Source organism: Muscardinus avellanarius (genome assembly GCF_963383645.1).
Source record: "Muscardinus avellanarius genome assembly, chromosome: 3".
NCBI lineage: Eukaryota > Metazoa > Chordata > Mammalia > Rodentia > Gliridae > Muscardinus > Muscardinus avellanarius.
In genome coordinates, this window is record NC_137788.1 from 138,542,671 (window position 1) to 138,564,732 (window position 22,062).

Sequence of the window (22,062 nt, forward strand, 5' to 3'; positions counted from 1 at the left end):
ATGCTGTCAGGTTAATCTTCAGGAAGCACAGCCCCGACCTTGCCATTCCCCTATTCAAGGACCTCTGGTGCCTCCCAGCTGCATTCAAGGAAGAGTGCTCGCTGAGGCTGGCCTGAGCTCTGTCCCTGTGAGCTCTTGCCTGACACCAAAGGGACCTGCACACAGCCTGCCCAGAGCAGGCCGCCTTGCTGACACTATACTATATATATATATTGTTTGTTTTTTGTTTTAGTACTAGAAATTGGACCTAGAGGATCTCTACTTTGAGCCACACCCTTGGCTCTTTTTAGTTTGAAACGGTCTAGCTAAGTTGCCAAGACTGGCCTTGAACCTGTGATCCTCCTGTCTCAGACTCCCCAGTACTGGGATTACAGATCCTCATATCTTAGGGCTGGAAGTGTGGACTGCCCCCCCCCCCCCATCTGCCAGCACCTAGCCAAGCTCCTCCATGGAGTCCTGTGGGGGATGGGCAGGAGGGCCCCCCAGGGGGCAGTTGCCGCCTTCCCCACGCTGGTCCTGAGCAGCCCAGGCTAGACGGGTAGGGGAATGCTCTGGAGACAAAGCCTCACTTCCTCTTCTCTGCAGGCAGGGGCGGGGCGACCGTGGACCGTGGAGAGCCTGGTGGTCGGCTGCCTCGTGGGAAGATGCTGCGTGGACGTGGACGGGGCGGCCCGGGCCTGGGCGCGGCCCTGGGGATGCTGTATTTCTGCCTCACAGGTGAGGGGAGGGGCAGCGACAGGGACAGTGTGTGTGTGTGTGGGGGGGGGGTGCCGAGCCCTGTCCAGCAGGGCCACGCACATTCCCACCTCTTGGTGGGAATTCCTTTCCCTTCTTAGCTTTCACTGCCTGGTCTGTAGGATGGGGAGGTAAGCGGTGGGCACGAAATGCGAGCCTGCCATCTCCTGAACACCCCGTGCACGCTCCTCAGGACCTTGCAGGGACTGATTCCTCTGCCCGGAACTTTCTGCCCAGATGCCGGCACGACTCCGTCCCCTAGTTTGCCTTTCCGGTCTCTGTTCAGGTGACGCCTCCTCTCAAGGCTCCTTTCTAGGCTCCCTTGTATAAAATGGCACCTTGTCCCTCAGACCTCCGGTCCCCAACCTTATAGCGCTCAATTCAACCTGACATATTGAGCTTGACTTGCTTTATGCCAGCTGCAGCCCTGTTCAAAGAGCAGGCTCTGTTTCCTGATCCAGGGTGAGTGCTTGCCACATAGTAGGTGTACAATAAGCATGGCGAAGAGATTTGACTCATCCCACACCGCGCTTGGTACACAGTGTGCACGCCATCCCGCTGGGGAGGTCGCCCTCCGCGGGAAAAAGAGACGTGTGTCTGGCGCCATCTCGTGGTCATTAGGAGGTGGTGCATGTCTCTACTCTGGCTGGTCAGGTCGGGGTCTGGGCTCCAGATGTCCCTTAGAAGGGACACTCTTATCCAGCTGGCTGGGGTTGGGAACTTTACCGATTTTCCATGGGGTCGCAGCAAAATATCTAGGGACAGTTGAAGAACTTTAAAGATCCCCATGCATTGCAAAGACTGTGTGTGTGATTCATGATAAAAATACTAACCATAAAATAAAAGCTGCTTTTCTAAACCTTCCATGGATACCTTCGGTTAGCTGCATTTCAAGACTGAGCTTCAAATATTTCAAGTGTGCCTGCATGCTTTGCTGGTGCCTGGAGCCCTCACCTAATGTAATCATCACCCAAGAAGGGCAATGCCAGCCTCTGAGGAGGCCGCCAGACCTCGCCTAGCTTTCCAGGGAAGGAGAGCTGCAATGGAGGCAGAGGCGCCTGGTGGGGAGGCTGCAGGGCAACTCCACGGATGGAGGGTGAGGGTGGCAGCCGAGGGACCTGAACCCGGGGGGCTTTTCTTTGGGAGCTCTGAAGATGCCTTGGCCCCGCCTCTGGCAATGGAGTTGACCTTGGCTTCTGGGGTTCCTGCTTTTGCCTTCCCCTTCCCCCAACCCATCAGCAGACTCTGACAATTCTCCTTCCGGAATAAACATGGAGTCTAGCCAGTCTCCATCTCTACTTCTACCTGGCAAAGCCAAGTCACCATCACTCCGTACTGGGACCACTGAAATGGCCTCTTAATTGCTCTCCTTCCTGCCCTTCTAATTGAGTCTCCCTCTGCAGCAGAGCCAGAGTGAGTTTTAAGCCTTGTTCCCTAAATTATATCCACCCCCCCCACCTCATGACTTTCCATTACAGGTAGAAAAACTATATTTGTCAAGTGCATACCTGGAATCCCAGCCACTTAGCCCAGAGGCTGAGCAGGCCAGAGGCCAGCTTAGGCAACTTAGCGAGATCCCGTCTCAAAATAAAAAATAAAAAGGGTCTGTGGATGTAGTTCAGTGGTAGAGCACGCCTGGGCTCAATTCCCAGTATTACAAACAAACACACCTAAATTTCTTAACTGGTCTCTCAAAGTCCTGCAAAGTTTGGCTCAAACAGATCTTCCAGATGGCTTCAGGCTGGGTCTTACCTCAGAGCTCGCCCACCTGCTGTTCCCTCGACCTGGAATATATATATATACATGTGTGGTACTGGGGATTGAACCCAGCAGCATTCTACCCCAAGCTATGCCCCCAGCCCTATTTTTAATTCTTTATTTTAAAGCAAGGTCTCACTAAGTTGCAGAGGGCCTCGCCTAGTAGCAGGCTGGCCGTGAACCTGCGATCCTCCTGTCTCAGCCTCCCAGTTACAAGCGTGCACCACTGCGCCCAGCTAGAACACTCTTATACGGGATCTTTGCATCTCCGCTTCATATGATGTCTCTTTTTTTCTTAGTGTTGGTGTGTGGCATTAGGAATTGAACCCAGAGACATTCTACTTTTTACTTCTGAACTTCGCCTCCCCCTCGCACCTTTTTTTATTTTTTGCTTTGAAACAGAGTCTTGTTAGGTTGCTGAGAGTCTCACTAAATTACTGAGGCTGGTCTTGAACCTGCGATCCTGTCTCAGCCTCCTAAGTACTGCGATTGTAGGCATGTGCCACCACCACACCCAGCTTGATAGGATCTCTTTAAAGATCTTGTGCCTCACCACCATCACACTTAAAGGCATGGGCATTCTTTCTTTTCTGTATAAAACCTAATCATGCCGGGCATGGTGGGGCACGCTTGTAATCCCAGTACTTGGGAGGCTGAGACAGGAGGATCATAGGTTTTTGGCCATCCTCAGCTACTTAGTGAGGCCCTCTGAACTTAGTAAGACTGTTTCAAAATAAAAGATAAAATAGGGCTGAGGGTGTAGCTCAGAGGTAGAATGCCCCTTCCCCAGTACTGGGGGGGAAAAACCCACTAATTTATTTAGGAAGAAAAGAAAAGAAAAATCACCACTTGTGATCCTTTCTCATCCAGAGAAGATCACTATTAACATTTTGGTGTGTACCCTGTTCGGTTCCCCTTCCCAGTTTATAAAACTAGTATGTACTTAGGGAAATTGCATGCAACCCAGTAGGTGCAAAGTATCTGTCAGATTTTTAGAAAGGGCCATCTTGCCTTTGAATCCACCCTCAGCTTCTTTCTTCTTTCCTACCCCCATCAGGAGCCTACGGACGTTTGTGTGGGGGTTTGTCTTTTTCATTAAAATGTGAGCTCCTTGGGCGTGCCGTTGGTCTGGCTCTCCTTGGCTTTGCCAGCTCATGCCTGGCCGGTGGTAGATGCTACCAGATTCTTCACCCAAGAGGAGCCCAGACAGTGAACTTATCTGGGGGCTCAGACCTAGAGGGAGGGGTGGCCAGAGTCTAGGGGGACCGGGGAGGTCCTGAGAGCCCCGCCCTCCCCCCAGGAGCCATGGACGTGCACATCCCTGAAGACCCGGTGGTGGCCCTGGTGGGCGCCGATGCCACCTTGCCCTGCTACTTCTCGCCCGAGCCTGGTTTCAACTTGACACAGCTCAACCTCATCTGGCAGCTGACCTACACCAAACAGCTGGTGCACAGCTTTGCTGAGGGCCGGGACCAGGGCAGCTCCTATGCCAACCGCACCACGCTCTTCCCAGACCTGCTAGAGAAGGGCAACGCGTCCCTGAGGCTGCAGCGAGTGCGCGTCACCGACGAGGGCAGCTTCACCTGCTTTGTGAGCATCCGGGACTTTGGCAGCGCTGCCGTCAGCCTGAAGGTGGCAGGTGAGCTCCGGGAGTGGGGTGCCCATCCTCTTGGACCCCTCCTTACCCCTCCCGCAGCCTCTTACCTGCAGCCTGGCAGCCTCGGTGCTGATCCCTGCCCTCACAGCCCCACACATCGTTTTCCTGCCTCTGACCTCTGACCTCTGCCTTCTGCCACCCTCCAGCCCCCTACTCAAAGCCCAGCATGACCCTGGAGCCCAGCAAGGACCTGCGGCCTGGGGACATGGTGACCATCACATGCTCCAGCTACCGGGGCTATCCTGAAGCCACAGTGTTCTGGCAGGATGGGCAGGGCGCGCCCTTGACTGGCAACGTGACCACGTCGCAGATGGCCAACGAGCAGGGCTTGTTCGACGTGCACAGCGTGCTGAGCGTGGTGCTAGGCGCGGATGGCACCTACAGCTGCCTGGTGCACAACCCGGTGCTGCAGCAGGACGCACACGGCTCGGTCACCATCACAGGTGAGGGGCAGTGGTCAGCCGGGGAAGCCCGGAGGGAGCAGCTGCCGCTTGTCTGGAGGCTACGCTGGAATTTCAGTACGCTTGAATGATGGGAAGTTTTAAAAATCATTTTCATAGAGAATTCAGATGTCTCAGAGGCTTTTCAACAAGAAGCCTGTAAGGGCCTTGCTTTAACGAGCCTATGACTGTCATTCATGATACTCGCTCTCTTAAGGGTGCTTTGGGTGGTGCTTACTGTTATGTAGGAGAGGAAGTACCTGCCTGGAATCTGGAGACTGGGCGGCAATTCTGGGGCAGCCACCGGCCTTCCCCCGGGACTGGTGAGGTGAGCTTTCCAGTGGGGACTTCTCTGGGCAGTGTGGTGTTGCTGAGTCCCTGAGCACATGCTGATTTGGAAGGCCTGAGAGACAGTGGGGGCCTTCTGGTGGTCAGCCCCCTCCTCACCTGGGTCCAGGTCTTCTCCCAGGGGGCTGGGGCTCCACCCAGGCAGCAGAATGGCTGGAGCTGACTCTGCTGCCCCCATGTGGTCAAACACGAGATCCCAGTCACCCGCTGAGTAAATTCTCTGAATCTCAGGTTTCCTGGTCCTAGCAGGCCCAGGTCAGCACCACTGGGGGGAGAGGGGGCAGGCACTGAAGAAGGCTCAGGACCACCTCTGGCCAAGAGAGACAGTGGCCATTTGTTTGGCCCTGAGAGGTCTCCGTCCAGTCCTTTCATAGGCCCATTTGCTCAGTCCAGCTACGCAGTCCCTCCCCCCGGGCCATCTGAGTTTTCCTAGGGACCAACTACATCCCTGAGGACAGGACAGCTGCTTCTATGTGTCTGTTACTTCTCTTTTTTCTTCCCACAATTTCTGCCTGACCCCCAGCCCACCTAGGACCAGCAGCAGCTCCTCCTCCTCCTCCTCTTTCTCCTTCTTTTTAGTATTGGGGATTTAACTCAGGGAGGTTCTACCTCCCAGCTACACCCCCCAGCATCTTTATTTTTTGAAATGGGCTCTCACTAAGTTGCTGAGGGGCTCGCTAAGTCCCTGAGGCTGGCCTCGAACCTGTGACCTTCCTATCTCAGCCACCCAAGAACTGGGATTACAGGTGTTCACCACTGCACCTGGTTTGAAAGTCTTTATTTTACACTTTAGTAACTTCGTTTTTGGGTTTTTTTTTGTTTTTTTTTTTTTTTGCAGTACTGGTATTAGAACCCAGGGGCATTCTATCTCTGAGCTACACCCCCAGCCCTATTTTTTATTCTTTATTTTGAAACAGGGTTTCAATGAATTGCAAAGGGCCTCACTAAGTTCGTGAGGCTGTCCACGAACACGGACCCTCCTGTCTCAGCCTCCCAAATGCAGGGATTATAAGCGTGCACCACCACGCCCGGCTCGTAGCTAATATTTGAAGGGGTTTCAGGCTAGTGTTGACAAGTATGTTTCTCAAAAGAGGAAATCGAGGTCCAGAGAGAAGAGGAACTTCCCCAAGGCCATGGACCAGCACCGTCCTAGCTAGGAGCCAGGCACCTCTGAAGATTTGACAAGTTATAAATCCAGTAGTTTGCATCTAACGTGGAGAGCGCGCGGCCTCTCTGCAGGGGTCTGTGCACCTTGGCTCCTGCACTCGGCTGTGAATAGATGAGCCAGGATCCCATCCAGATTTGGCTTCTCAGCCTAATTTCCCCTCCTCCCCACCAGCCGCACTCCTGGTTTTGTGCGAGTAGGTCTGGCCTACTTTGGAGCCCTTGGCCTGCATTTTGTTTGGGCAGCTTTGTGTCTTGTCAAGCATTCTGGGATCCAGACTTTCAGTCCTCCAGCCGGTCCCTCCCACACCTGATGGGGTGGGCGGCCTTGGATGCGCCGTGCCAGGCCTCTCTGTGGACAGGGCTTTCTGAAGCAAGAACTAGAGGACCGCCCTCAGATATGAGTCTGAGCCCTACCCGGCTCTGGCCTTTTAGTGGGTGAATGAGGGCAAATCGGATTCGAGTTCCAGGCACCACCATCAGCCCAGGGGTGAACACAGAGACCCTCCCTTTGAGGATCTCGGTGGCTCTGACCCTTCCTCTATTACAAACCCTCAACCTGGGATTTCTAGGACCTGTCTTCCTTCCTTTCCGCTATTCCTGGGGATTGAACCCTGGGGCACTCTACCACTGAGCCACGCCCCAGCCCTTTTCATTTTTTTAATTTTGAAACAAGGTCTCACTAAGTTGCCCAGCTTGGCCTTGAACTTGCCATCCTCCCGCTTCACTCTCTCAAGGAGCTGGGATTCCCCAGCCCAGCTTTCTTCTTCATGCTTGTTGGCTGGGTCAGCTCTTGCTCCTGCTCATGTGGGCGATGGGTTCCTTTGCTTCCGGTGGCCAGAGCAGCAGTCTTCGGCCATGCCAGCTGAAAGTGACCTCTGCCGCAGGACCTGCCCTGTGCACCTGTGCCCGCGCCTCTGCGGCAGACGGGCTAAGGGCTCCTCTGGCCGCTCTGCCCGCACCTCTGCACAGCTGCTGGCCATGTGCTGCGGGTGCCTGGCTACGCATTGTCTCCAAGTACCATCTTTGCTAGATTTTTCCCTGAGGCTCTGTCCGGGACTGCTCAGCACGCCACGAGGTTAGAGGGTGTTACAGGTGATGGAGTCACATATGCTCATATAAAAGACCAAGCCGGCATGGTGGCGCACCTGTTATTCCAGCATGCGGGAGGCTGAGACTGGAGGATCACGGTTTGCAGACAGCCTAAGCTACTTAGCAAGGCCCTTGGGTCCTTAACTCCTCTACTGGCATGAGATGTCAGACAGAAGAGGCCTCGGTGTCTCACATGAATATTCTCCTGCCAAGGCTCCCCCAGACCTACATGAATCCTTGGGGAAACTTCACCCTCACGCCAGGGCCCTCATCTGTATGCAGAACTCAGCACATATTTTCTGTAAAGGACCAGAGAGTAAATGCATTGTGGACTTTACACCTTCTTCTTCCTTCTGTTCTTCCTCCTCTCTCTTCTTTTTAACAAATGTTTAAAAAAACAATATTCTGCCGGGTGTGGTGGCGCACGCTTGTAATCCCCACGCTTGGGAGGCGGAGACAGGAGGATCGGGCAGGTTCGAAGTCAGCCGCGCTGGCTTAAGAGACCCTGTTTCCAAATTAAAAAAATATATAAAATAGGTCTGGGAGTGTAGCCCGGAGGTAGAAGGGCTTCCAGGAACCCCAGTACCACAAAAAACAAACAAACAAAAAAATGTTCTTTTTTATTTTATTTTAAACACTAATACTCGCTCAGGGACTGTACTAACACAGGCCACATGGGCCATAGTTTAGCGGTTCCTGGTCCGCAGAAGGCGAGAGCAGAGGTGAGGCTGAGCAGTAGGCGGCCGCCTGGGGAGGTGGCTAGGGGGAGTTTGGGAACGCTCTGTGGGAGAGGGGAACTGACCAGTGGTGCGGAGGCTGGGAGGGGCCGGGTGTCTGCAGACAGTGGCTAGGAGGCCACTGTGGCTGGAGTCGGGGTCCTGTACTGAGATGAGAAAGAGGAGCTGGGAGAGGAAGTGAGAGCCAGACTGCAGAGTTTCCCGAATCACTCAGAGAAGGCTGGAGATCATTCCCAAATCACCAGGGACCCGCGGGAGGGTCCTGAGCATTGTTCAGCGTGGTTGGCTTTCCAGGCCTGGTGGGATGAGGTGGATCTGCAGCAGCCACAGCCATCTCAGGGTTTGGGGGTGAATCGGGAGGGGCAGTGGGGACTTGAATGAGCTTCGTTCACAGTGTTGGGGCCCAGTGAGGGTGGGACCCCCATTCACACTGTGCAGCTAGAGGCTGCTGTGCTCCGCGGGATGGGCCAGGTTTCAGTTTTGTTCTCACCTTTTCTCCCCCCAGGACAGCCCATGACGTTCCCCCCGGAGGCCCTGTGGGTGACCGTGGGGCTCTCTGTTTGTCTGGTGGCCTTGCTGGTGGCCCTGGCCTTCGTGTGCTGGAGAAAGATCAAACAGAGCTGCGAGGAGGAGAATGCAGGTGAGCGAGAGGGGGGAGGAGTGTGTGTATGTTCACACACACGCATGTGTCTTGGGCTGTGTTGTCTTTATCAATTTTATGCTACTGTAACAGAATACCCGAGCCTGGATATGGTAAAGAGCAGAAGGGTATCAGGTCCAGTGTCAGAGTGCTGGCTTTGCTGCGCCGTCACTGTGCAGGTGAAAGGGAGGGCAAGGGGGCAGGTATAGGGCACCGCACTTGGGCCGCACACTGAGCGTTTCAGCGGGTTTGCACGGCCCTCGGCAAGTGTGTGTCTGCCTCAGCGTGTGCGGAGCCTGAACTGCTGCCATCTGGGGGCTGAGAGTTAGTGTGAGTTGACTGTGGTGACTGGTAGGTGGGGTGTGGACACGGGTGGGGGTACATGGGCAGGCAGATGCGTGGCAGTGGGCAGGTAGCCAGTGGCTGGGAGGTGGCCACGTGATAGGAATGAGAGCACAGAAGTGGTTGGTCACTTGTGGGTAGGTGGCAGCCTGTGCCTGGCTGGTGGACAGGTGGGTGTGTATGTTGGAGGGTGATGGTCGGCTGTGCTGCTGGGCAGGTGGGCCAGTGAGGTGATGGGGCTGGTGAACTGGTGTGGGATGGACAGATGGACCGTGGCTGGGTGAGTATGGGCCCAGGCCAGGGCCCTTTCGTCCCGTCTCATGGTTGGCTCTGCTGTGGTCTCAAACCCCAATCCTGTCCAGCATTTGGACTGCAGGCGATGCCCCAGGCGGGGAAGGGCAAGTGGCAGGCGACCCTGGAAAGGTTTGTTGACTTAGTTCTTCTCTTGCAGCAGCTGAGGACCAGGATGGGGATGGAGAAGGATCCAAGACAGGTGAGTCTGAGCTCAGAGCTGGTCCTCATGCCTCAGGGGACACAAGGGAAGGAGAGAGGCTTTGGGAGCTGGAGGGGCCAGGTCTGCTTTGAGGTTTGAAAGAAGCATGTTGCCCAGGCTGAAACCTCCCATCCCAGACAAGCTGATGTGCTTTTTTTTTGGTGGTACTGGGGGTAGAACCCAGAGGCTTTCTACCTCCGGGCTATACTCCCAGACCTTATTTTTATATTTTATTTGGAAACAGGATCTCACTAACTTGCTGAAAGCCTCACTAAGTAGCTGAGGCTGGCTTCGAACCCATGCGATCCTCCTGTCTCAGCCTCCCAAGCGCGGGGATTACAAGCGTGTGCCACCACGCCCGGCCTGAGGCTGGTTTTAAACCTGTGGGATCTTCCTGTCTCAGCCTCCCAAGCAAGGGGATTACAAGCGTGTGCCACTATGCCTGGCTGCTTTATTATTTTTATTTTTATGGTGGTGAGCATTGAACCTAGGGACACTCGACCACTGAGCTACACCCACAGATTTTTATTTTTTTTTAACTTTGAGACAGGATCTCACTAAGTTGCTGAGGCTGGCCCTGAACTCATGATCCTCCTGCTTTAGCCTTTCAAATACTAGAGTTACAGGAGTGCACCACTGCGCCGCCCTGGACAGGATGCCCTCGGCTCTGAGGTGGATCTCCCGACTCCTTCCTATGAGCTGCTTCGTTTCTCCAGACACCAGGGCCAATGTCACCTGACGGGCCCAGCACTGGGCCATCTGGGGGCTCAAGGCGTAGGAGCAGGGCCTCAGGAGATGGGGCGGCCCGGGCTGTCTCCCGCACACCAAGTGGCCTTCAGCGAGTCGCTGTGCCTCTCTGGCCTCAGTTTCCTCAAATGTAAAGTGGGCAGAACAACAGGTCCACAGTTTTCTGGGCTAAGTTAATGAGATAATACATACGGAAGTCTAAGGACTGTACCTGGCGCCTAGTAAGCGGAGCCCTGACATCATTTGGCAGACAGCTTAGAGCAGCCTTGTTCTTACTAGAGGCTGTTCACTTTGGACCAGGTGCTCTCTGCTCCTCCGGGCTTCAGTTTCTCATCTGTGTAATATCACCCTGGCCCTACTCTGATGCACAGGAGGGTGCTTCGCAAAGGGCATTGTGCTGCAGACCTGGAGCCCTGGTTGGGTGGGTCCTGGGACCCTGGTGTCCCACAGCCACCGGAGGCCTGAGTTCCAGGAGCACCTGGGCTGGGAGAGACAGGTTCCCGTGGAGCCTGTGGGACAGTTCCAGTTGACACCACTTCCCTTCCCACCCCCACGGAAGGAAGAGCAGGAGATCGACACCTTGGGACTGCTATAAATGATGCCAATTAATTCTCCGCCTGTTGGTGCCCGTGCGGCAGGCGTGGAGACAGCCTTGGGATCAGGCCTCATTTTTCATGCTCAGAGGCAGGTGTAGCCGGCAGGAGGGAGGGAGTGGGAGAGCGGGTGGGTTGGGGGGCTTCGTCAGCCTCCTCCCTTTGCTCATGATCCCGGGCACCCGAGGACATCTGCGATTGGGCCAGACCCCCGGAGCCCCTCACTTCACCCTCGTCTGTAGAGTGGGCTCAGCACACGCCCACTTCTTCAGCTCATGGGAGGGCAAGGCGCTTGCCCTCATTCTATAGATACAGAAAAACAAGGCTCAGAGAGAGGCGTGGCGAGACACAGAATGGCGCTGAGGCTTGGGACGACACCGCGGCCCCTCTCCTGGCGCTGTGCTGGGCCCAACCTGCCGGCTCTCTACCCCATCCGCCTCCACAGCTCCTCCTCACTGTATCTCTCTCTATATATATATTTTAATTAATTAATTTATTTATTTGCAGCCTTGCGGCCTCTGAAGCACTCTGAAAGAAAAGAAGGTAAAGATGTGCAATGCCCAACTTGTGTGCCTGTGTACTTATGCATGTGTGTGTGTGTGTGTGTGTGTGTGTGTGTGTGTGTGTGTAGGAAGCTGGGGTGGGCAGGTGGGTATCACCTTTTGCTGGTGACCCGAGGCTCCTCCCCTGGGCAGATGTTAGAGAGCTGACTGACCCAGGTCCCAGCTGCCCTATGTGACAGACTCTCACCCAGCATAGTCTTCAAACTGCTATAGGCCTAGAGCCAGGTTCCACTTTCTACTCTTCGACCTGCAGCTTCCATCCCCAGGCCCAAGGGTGGCTCCAGCTGCCAATCCCCCTCCAGAGGCAGGGGGTGGGGGAAGAGGAACATCTTTCTAGGGCTTAGCCAGAAAGAGCTCACATGGCTTGGGCTTATATCCCATTGGACAGAACCTAGCCGCGTGACCCCCGACCTAGGCGAGGCTGGCCATTTGCAGCGGGGCAGTCAGGCTCCTGGGGCATAGTATGAGGTCAGTCAGTGCCACCCGTTGCTATTACTCATCCTCCCATAATATCGACAGGACAGTTGCATTAGGAAACCCAGGAAATCAGTTGTCTCCCTCCCTGTTGTTCGGGAGCACGGAAGAACGGAACGGACAGTGCTGAGGATGTCAGCTTGGCGCCCCAAGACAGTTGCCTGAGAGCGTGGCCCTGTGGGTGAAGCGGTGGGCCTCCTAATCCTGCCCTCCCACCCCCAGGCTCTGGCCACACTGGATGACCCGGATGGGAGGGCTCCTTTGCCTGGGAGATAGGCCCCAAAGAATGGGAGAAGGAGAGGCAGGGTAACACTACCCAAGGGCCTCTGAACTCTGCCCCCAAGGCCATGGTGTGGAGCCAGGCCTGGTGTGGGTGCATTTTGATATTCTGTTCATGGAGGCGAGAGCCGGAGGGAAGGAGCTCCCTGTGGCAGGTTTCTCAGGGGCATCCTCCTAGAAAGGGGAAGGGGCTTCCTGCTAGAGAACAGAGTTGGGCCGGGCCTTGGAGGGTGCGTCAGATGAGTAAAATGGGGAGATAGGAAGGGAGACATGTTCCAGGCAGAAAGAACAGTGGGAGGGAGGTGTGGAGAGTGATGGGCCAACAGGATGGAGAGAGGTGGACAAAGAGAGGGTGGTCCCCTCTCAGTGGCCTCCCTGGACCTGCCCAGCTCCAGGGCAGCAGTTAGCCCAGGCTGTGCTGAGCCTCCTGAGGCCAGTGTCACGCACACTCCCACCTGAAGTGTGTGACCTCAAAGCCTGAGTTTCTGGCATAGTCCTAAGAACGGAACTTCTTGCATCTAATGCTTTTTCCTTCTCTCCTTTTTTTCCTTCCCATTATGGAATTCAGATGATGGACCAGAAATAGCCTGACCAGGAGCTGCTGCCCCCGCCTGGGGCTCCCAGCCTCTGGCTGCGCTGGGCCTGGGTGAGCCCTCCCCTGACAGAGGGGCCCGGCTTGGGCAGGTCTGCACAGTCTCCAGAGGATGCGGTACATGCACCACCCCGCAGCCTTATTTCTCTGATGGACGTGATTCCCGGGTCGTCCTGCTGCCTCCCTACCCCAGCAACAGGATACACAAAGCACCCTGCTGCCTTGGTCCTCGTGGACACAGTGCACAGGCCACCCACCTCCTTGTCTGCAAGTCACCCTGCTGTCCCTTCTCCAGTGACACAAGTCGTCCCGCTGCCTTAGTTCTTCTGGACACAGTACACAGGCCACCCCACCTTCTCATTCCTCCAGAGCCACGTGGATCACCGGGATGCTGTTTTCTCCAAAGAACGCAATATTCAGACTAACCTTTCGCCTTAGTTCTCTAAAGACACACTACACATTCACTGTTGCCTTGTTTCTCCCGTGGCCCTGATACATTGGTTACCATTTCTACCATTTCTAATCTCTTTCCCAAACCGTGTGTTTGTGCAGTTCCCCAAACTGTAATGGTCTCCTCAGCATCTTGTTGAATCTACAGCTGTTTCTCCTGCCTCCTCCTGCTCTGGCCCCAACCTCAGCCTCCTCCCTCCTGCACCAACACCCAGCACACTCCCCCCAACCCCGCCACACACACAGGTGTGCAGAGACCTGCAGCTGCACGTGCTGGCCCGCGTGCACACTTCCCCCGCCAGGCCTCTGCTCTGCCCACCCCGCGGGAAGCAAGTGTGTATCACCCTGGTTCTCTGGGGCTTCTGCAGGGGGCGCCCCGGGGGTCAGTTCTTACCCCTCTTTCCCCACCCTTGGAGTCTGTTCCATTCACAGATCTAGTAGATGAATGTTTGTCGAGCCCTGCGTTCAGTGCCAGGGTCCTTCATGTGAAGTCTCTCCCTTTGTTTCTGAGCTGGAGGGATCTAACCCTCCAGCACAACCTTGCTGTGGCCCACGGCTCCTGCCTGCTCCTCACCCTTCCCTCCGCTGCTCCTCACAGCTTCTGGGATACCTCACCCCCGCCTGCCCCCCTCCTTATCTAAAGCCTGGGATGGGGCGCAAACCTGGAGAGGGAGATGCAGCCCCTCCCCACAACTGGAGAATCTGGCCTTTCCCAGGCAGAAGCTGAGGGGCGGGAGGCCAGGGCCTCCGCAGAGGCCGCACAAGCAAAGCCAGGGCCTCCTCTCTGGTGGAACGGGGCAGGGAACACCGCCCCACCATGGTGCTATTCTGGGGCTGGGGCGGACCCCTGCTGGCTTGTTGCTGGCCGGCCCCAGCCTCTTGCAGCAGAACTGCTGCTGTTCTTGTCTTCCTGAGGGCATCTATCTCTCCCTGGCCCCTGCGGGAGTGGGAGACATGAAGGTTTCTAATTTAAATGTGGGACTCTGTAAACTGAGGTGTACTTTGGGGGAAATAAATGCCTTTGTCAAAAGCCTCTCCCCTGTGTAGCCTTTGGAAGTGATGGGGGAGGGGAGGGGTACATCAGGAAGCCATCCCTTGGCAGGAGTCGGGATGCCTGGGTCTCCACGGCCCTGTGGGCCCCCTCAGTTTTGTGGCCTCAGTTTCCCTCCTGGAAAAGTGAAGTGGGTTGACCAGAAGGCCAGGCTCTTTGGTCACTAGGGGAGGAGGGCGATTCACTGGATTCTTTGCTTCAGAAGACTCAGCTGGGTGCGGCGGCACACCTGTAATCTCAATACTTGGGAAGCTGAGCCAGGAGGAGCGCAGGTTTGAGGCCAGCCTCAGCAACTTAGTGAGACGCTGTTTCAAAACAAAAAATTGTAAAAAAAAAAAAAAAAAAAAAAAAAAAAAGGCCAAAGGACTGGGGGTGTAGCTCAGAGGTAGAATGCCTCTGGGTTCAATCCACAGTACAAAAAAAAAAAAAAAAAGCTTATGCCTTTGCCCCTAAACCTACCCTCATGCCCTTGAGCACGTGGCTTTTCCCAAGGGGCTTCAGCCCCCACCTGAAGTGGGCAGATAACAATAGTGCTTGAAAGGCCTTGATTCAAAGGACTGCGTCAGACAGGATGGTGATGCGATGCTTCAAAGCATAAGGTCCTGGAACTGTGAGGGTGGAATCTCCTCCCTGCTGTTGGGGCCACACACTGTAGCTCTCTAGGTGATTTTGTAGGTTGGACACGGTGACCCAGATCCAGCTGTCTCAACCTGTTTGCCCATCTGCAAAACAGGTGTGGTAACCAGTCCTTTTTCTTTCTGTGAGAGCTGGCGTAAGGCTCAGATGGTACACTTTTTATTTTATTTGGTTCTAGAGACTGAACCCAACAATTTCTTTTTTTTTTAATTTTAATTTTGAGATGGTCTTGCTAAATTTCTAAGCCTGACCTCGAGCCTGCAATCCTCCTGTCTCAGCCTCCCAAGTACTGGGATTATAGGTCTGCGTCACCATGCTGGGCTCAGAACACTCTGTCAAGTGCTGGAAGACTTGCCTGGGAGCTGAGGGGTGAGGAAAGAGCCTACCACATTCCTCGGTGCCTCGTGCCCTCACGAGCAGTATTTTTAGCTGCCCTTCCTGGGCAAAGCTCCAACTCCTGCATTTTAATGGAGAAATAATTCTCACAGTGCGACAAGCTGTAGCCTGCAGGTATCACATTCATATTAAAGAGAGGACCTAGTGGAAGGTTCATTTGCCTGGTTTGAGGTGTGACCGGAATTTGCCTTTAGAACTGTTTGTAACCAGGCCTGTAAAGACCAATTAGCAGGCCTGACCACTCACCCCTCTGGGGGAGGAGGTCAGGAGATGGGGAGATGGTGTGGCTGGAGCCCCTGAATCATCAGGACTCTTTCTCCTTGCCTGTTACAGAATGTTCTGTTTCCACAACACAGACAAAAATACTTTCCATGGGGTCTGTTCGGGGAGAGTTACTTGACCTTGCCCATCCTAGGAGATGGATGAAGTGCTGGTCATGTGGGCCAGTGAGCAGGACCCCAGCAGGTTCTGTTTAGAACAGGGCATTGCTTAAACATGTAGCAGCAAGCTGAGCGGAGAATGCAGGCCTGTAATCCCAGTACTCTGGAGGCTGAAACAGGAGGGTCGCAGGTTTGAGGTTAGCCTCAGCAACTTAGTGAGATCCTGTTTCAAAGAAAAAAAAAAAAAAAAAAAAGCCCGGGGGAGTATCTTGGAGGTAGAACACACCTGGACTCAATTTCCAGTAACCCAAAACAAAACCAAACCAAACAAAAATCAAGTTGCAAAGCCCAAGTATTAAATTAAGACATTAAGTAAAATTTGCCCCAAGTAGCCAAAACCTTTGGCCACCAAATACAAGGGACTCAGAGAAGCCGGAGCTAGAGACTTGGGTTTTGGGGTGGGCGTGGGGACAGGGACAGATCTAAACACAGTGCATGCAGGCAATACAGAAATGTAGTAGGTTCTGCAGTTTCTCTTTTCTAGTTTCCCTACTCAGAGGAAAATGTTAAGATTTGCTATCCTTTCAGATTTATCTTTACACTTGCACGTTTACAAAAATGATATCAGAAGCCGGGCATGGTGGCGCACGCTTGTAATCCCCACGCTTGGGAGGCCGAGACAGGAGGATCGCAAAGGTTCGAAGCCAGCCTTAGCTACTTAGTGAGGCTTTCAGCAACTTAGTGAGACCCTGTTTCCAAATAAAATATACAAAAGGTCTGGGAGTGTAGCCTGGAGGTAGAAAGCCTCTGGGTTCCACCCCCAGTACCACCAAAAAAAAAAACCCCACAAAAAAACAAAAACAAAAACCCAAAAATGGTATCAGACATATTATTCTGCAACTTTTTCTGTTTTTTGTTACCATTTCCCTAAGGCCATTCTAGAGCACCATCCTTCTCTTTACTTCTTAAATTGATACATAACTCATGTATTTTATGGGGGGTACTGGAGGTTAACCCAGAAGCATTCTACCTCCAAGCTAAACCCCCAGCCCCGTTTTATTTTTTACTTTGAAACAGGGTCTCACTAACTTACGGAAGGACTTTGCTAAATTGCTGAGGCTGACCTCGAACCTGCAATCCTCCTCAGTCTCCCAAGAACTGGAATTACAGGTGTGTGCCACAATGCCCGCCCTATCCAGCGCTTAAAAGATGCTAAGCCTCGGCAGTGTTTATCCATATAACCACGCCTCAGATCGCGGTACAGAACAATCCTGGAACTACAGAATGCTCTCCAGTGTCCCTTTCCAGTCAATAAAGTCTCCTGTTTACGTTATGAGTTCGTTTTGCTGGTTCTTAAACTTCATATAAATGGAGTCTCACTATTTTGTATCTATTTTGTTTGCGCTCCTTGCTCCTGTCTCCTTCATTCTTTTTAATTGGCTACACGGTATCTCAAAGTACGGCTATTCTAGAATATATCTTGCCAGTTCTTATAGCTTGGATGCAAATAATGCAATCTTGTGTTTTAGTGTCCACAATATGGAGTCCTAGAAGTGGGATCTCTGGGTGCGTCTTAAATGCTGGTAGAGTTTCCAATTATTTGCATAGCCTTTTTAGCCAGTCCCACGTAAAATGTGCCAACAAAGAACACAGGGCCACTAGCAAAAGGACACTAGATGGGGCCAGGAGGGTGGTAGAGATCAATGGGTCAGCTGGGCTCTCCGGGGGGAGCCTGAACTCAGCAGTGGACAGGACCTATGGCCATCTCTCCTCCTCCTGAGTGTCCCCTCCCCCTCTCCCTTTCTCCCTCTGTGTCTTGTTGCCCCCAGGACTCCAGATGTGCACAGTCACGTGGCTGGTTCGGGCTCCCTCCTCCCTCCAGCACTGTGTGCCCCATGGAGGGAAGGACCATCTGTCCTGCTCCCTGTAGCTGTCAGTCTGTGCCTGTGAGCCAGGCCCAGTGGGAAGAAAGCATCTCTCTCTTCCTGCCTCACCCCTTTCTCAGATGTGCACCCACCCGAGGGGATCCTGAGTCTCCACTACGCTTTACACCTGCAGTATCCAGAGTGACTGAGCACAGCATCTCTCCTCTGGCACTGTCCCCCACCCCTACAACCTCCTGTGTGTGGTTCTCTGGCCTCTAGCTCTTCCTCGGTCTCAAGACTTAGCTACCCAGAGTTTAGCTACCTAGTCCCAAGAATCACAGGCCCCTGCTTTCTGGGTCCAGGTATGCACCGTATTGTATTTCCTTCCTGTCCCTGAAACCCCCACTGTTGGGGATGACAGTGGGGGCCCAACATGTCTCTGCAAAGCCTGCCAGCCACTGAACCCCTGCTTTGCCTTATTTGCTAAGAGAATTGAGTGTAATTTGCTGGTAAAGACTGGACGCTCTTCTTGCCCTCTTGCTTTTGTGGTTGCATTGAGGTTGAGGTCCAGGTGCTTGCTGATGGAAACTGAAGCCGGTCAGTGCAGAGGCTGATCAGCTTTCTCCAGCGATCAGGATCTTGGCGGCATGGCCAGGGGCCGATTTCCCTGGTGTCTATCTGTGCTGCTCTCCTGAATGCCCTCCTGTCTGCTGCATCCAGGGGGATCTGGGTCAGTCCACCAGGAGAATGTGCTGGCAGCTGGGGTTCCGGACAGGCGTAGGATATCGGTGGCAGCAGCTCCGCTGGGAGAGGAGAGCGCACTCCATCCTTTTGGCGGATGAGTGCTATGGGCGTGACGTGGGGGTGGGGGAATGGCGGTAAGAAAGACAAGGACAGAGAGGACTGAGCAGGAGAAGTTGCATGTCCCATATTCAATTGTCTACGAGCACTTGTTCAGGCTTCGCTCTGCCTGCCTCTGCCTACCTCTTCTCTCCTCTGCCCGGGCACATCCTACACTCCCCTTTCCATTCTGCCCCAGATCTCTGCGCCTTGGTGTTTTACAGCCCCGGGAAGCCCTTGGCCACCCCCTGCCCCCAGCAGCAGGTCTGCACTGCCTCCCAGCCCACCTCCTCATTTGCTACAGGCAGGGAAGGACCTAGACCACATTCATTCAGGTCTCTGAATGGAACTGTAGCTAAAGTTTACTTCTGCACTAGCCATGGCGGGGGGGGGGGGGATTCTCAGCAAATGAATACTGTAAATGAGGCTGTCAAAGGGTGACTAATCTATTTAAAGAAATAATCTATTTTAAAAATCTTTGAGGAGCCGGGCCTGGTGGCGCAGGCTTGCAATCCCCGTACTTGGGAGGCGGAGACAGGAGGATGGCGTAGGTTCGAAGCCAGCCTCACTGGTTTAAGAGACCCTGTTTCCAAATAAAAATATAAAATAGGTCTGGAAGTGTAGCCCGGAGGTGGAAGGGTTTCCAGGAACCCCAGTACCACCAAAAAATATTTTAGAACCCCTGTTTACCCAAAAACAACTGATATGGCAATTGCGAGCCCCCCCTTTATTTACCTGAGAAGGCTCCTGAGGCTGTTGGCCCTCTCCCGCTGGGTGGGAATGCTGTCGACACAGAGCTGGATAGTAAGAGCTGTGTGCCCTGTCGGCTGCCATTATAAAATGGGGTCAAAAGTACCCCCTTCCCTTGCAGGGTGTGGTGGTGAGCCCCAGTCATCCTAGTACTTGGGAGGCTGAGACAGGAAAATCACATGTTCCAGGACAGCCTCAGCAACTTAGCAAGAACTTGTTTCAAAACAAAAAAATAAAAGGGGCTCAGGTGTAGCTCTGAGATAGAATGCCCTTGGGTTCAATCCCCAGTACCAAAACATAAAAATAAAAAAATAAGCCGGGCGTGGTGGTGCATGCTTGTAATCCCCGTGCTTGGGAGGCTGAGACAGGCGGATTGCACAGGTTTGTAGCCAGCCTCAGCTACTGAGTGAGGCTCTCAGCAACTTAGTGAGACCCTGTTTTCAAATAAAATATAAAATAGGTCTGGGAAGTATAGCCTGGAGGTAGAAAGCCTCTGGGTTCCACCCCCAGTACCACCAAATAAATAAATAAATAAATAAATAAATAAATAAAAAAGAAGACTCCCTTCCCCTGTTGACTAAAATACTAAAATAGAGAGATTGGCCGAAGGACAAAGCCTTCATGGGCGCCCTCACCTGCAGTTCAGCAGTGTGAATGGACAGGTTGTTGCAGATGGTAATGTCCTCCTAAAGGGGGTTGGACGTCAGACAGTTTCAGATCCTGTGCTGGGGACAAGTTGGAGGTGGAAGCGGGGATTACTGGTTGCTGAGCCCAACAGGGCAGGAAAGGAGCCCCAGGCATGCCCCCCGCCCCGCCCCCAGCATTGCACTGCAGACCCATGTAATTCCTGGGCCTACAGTTCCATTGTGCCTTCTCAGGGTTTAATTGGCTTGCTGGCTTTGGTTTGGGGAAGAGCAAGAAGCACTTTCTTGTAGAGAGAAGCTGCGTCAGAAGTGGCCACAGTGGATTTATGGCTTCCACACTCCCCCCAGAGGGTTCTGGGCCCCCAGATGGAGCTGAGCCTCTCCCCTCCCCGGGCCCCAGCAGGGCCCTCCCTGCCTGGTGCGGAGGCAGGCCAAGATGCCTGGGCTGAGGGGCTCCTGGGGGTGGCGCTCTGGCTCAGGCCTAGCTGTTCCTGGTCTGCTATGGATGACCCTGGATGGATGTGTGCATAGGGCAGGGGAGAGGGGAGCTGGGGTGGGGGCAAAGGGTGGCATCCACAAATCTGGAAATGTCAGCCTGCCGAGGAAGGGATCTCCCAGTTTCTTCTCCATTGAGCTCAGAGAAGGGAAGGACTTGTGCAGCAATTGTGGACAAAGCTCAGAGTAGGAGCCAGGAGGCACCTGTCCCCAGCTCAGAGCCATGTCCTTGAAATTCTGCCATACATCTCCATGGGGTCCCATAGCGTGAGCTGTCAGAGTTGCCATTGGGAGGAGGCGGCTCCACAAGCCCGGGATTTTCCTCCCCATCCCCCCAGGGTCAGCCCCGCCAAGGGAGTACATGTTTTATTGGTGGTGGCGTCCACAGCTGCAGCCCAACAGGGCATCTCTTCTCCAGCCTCACCAGCCTCCTCTCTGCTCCTGTGGTTTTCCTAATAAATACCTCTAAAATATTTATGAAGGCAACTTCGATGAAGTAGTGCAACGATGTGGCTTTAAAATGATTTTCTTCTAATAGGTAGTTGGAACTTGAGCTCCGGTTCCGAGCTCTGGAGGGAAGCCCCAGGGTGGGCACTCGGGTGACTGAGCCCAGCTGTGGGGACCCTGTCCCTCCCGCAGGAGAAAGGGCCTGGCCTGCAGAAGCTATGACCCTGAGTGACTCTGTGACAGCACTCAGGAACTGCACTCTGGGGGGAATGGTTGAGAGGGTGGGGGAGCCCAGCGGGGTTCTGCAAACACTCTTGATTAGGAGACTGGAGACTGGAAGTAGTTTATTTATTTATTTATTTATTTATGTACTGGGGGTTGAGCTCAGAGGCATTTTACCTTTGAGCTACACCCCCAGTCCAATTTTTTATTTATTTGGAAACAGGGTCTCACTAGGTTGATGAGTCTCACTACTTGCTGAGGCTGCCCTTGAACCTGCGATCCTCCCATCTCAGCCTCCCTAGTACTGGGATTACAAGCATGGGCCGCCATGCCCAGCTGGAAGTTGTTTTAGAACTGTGAACAGTGCCTGAAAGTTGTGTCCTTGGGGAACTGAGAAGCCGGAGCTTGGGAAGGAGGATTCCTGGAGCCTTGTCTCACTATGTTGACAGGAATGGAGGAGGGATGTAGTTTAGAAGGAAGTAGTGGGCACCATGGCGCCCTGGGTGCCTGGCCCGCTGAAATGTTGGGGCTGAGCTCAGCCCCTCCTCAGCATCCCTGGCCAGAGACATGCTGATAGCAGTGCCTGTCTGCACAGCTGGCGGTTGCAGTTTCAAATCCACAAACAGCCCCAGATTTGTCTCTCTAACCTGCAAAACTCCAAGCAGCTCCTTCCTGTCCTCCTTGCATGGACACTCCTGAGCTGTCCATTCATGTGCGGCTACGATGACACCTAGTCCAAACTCCTTTGGGCACAGATGGGGAAATTGACTGAGGCTCCTCCCTGTGTCCCTGCCTCTCTCCAGTCAGAAGGAAAACCCTGTCTGTATCTTTTCTTTTATTTGGTACTGATGATTGAACCCAGGGACAGTCTACCTCTGAACTATACCCCCAGCCATTTGAATGGTTTTTTTTTTTTTTTGCAGGTCTGAGGGGCATTTGACCTCCAAGCTACACCCCCTGCCCTATTTTTTATTCTTTATTTTGAAACAGGGTCTCACTAAGTTGCAAAGGACCTCACTATGTAGCTGAGGCTGTCCGCGAACTGTGATCCTCCATTCTCAGCTTCCCGAATTCTAGGATTACAAGTGTGTGCCACCATACCCAGCTAATTTTGTTTTAACAAGGTCTCACTAAGTTGCTGAGTCTGGTTTAAGCCTGTGATCCTCTTGTTTCAGTCTCCCAAGACTGGAATTACAGGTGTGTGCCACCACACCCAGCTGGAAAATCCTGTC

At 53.7% G+C, this 22,062-nt stretch overlaps 1 protein-coding gene across 1 annotated transcript; it reads left to right on the plus strand.

Annotated features, from left to right (window-relative positions):
* Positions 1-644: 644 nt before the first annotated feature.
* CD276 (CD276 molecule) lies at positions 645-17,637 on the plus strand (the record flags this gene model as incomplete). The annotated part of the gene is made up of 8 exons (XM_080691653.1): positions 645-717; positions 3,794-4,132; positions 4,297-4,593; positions 8,437-8,571; positions 9,365-9,406; positions 11,254-11,323; positions 17,397-17,425; positions 17,573-17,637. The coding sequence occupies 8 exons, from the start codon at positions 645-647 to the stop codon at positions 17,635-17,637; spliced, it is 1,050 nt and encodes a 349-aa protein (XP_080547779.1).
* Between the last annotated feature and the right edge of the window lie 4,425 nt (positions 17,638-22,062).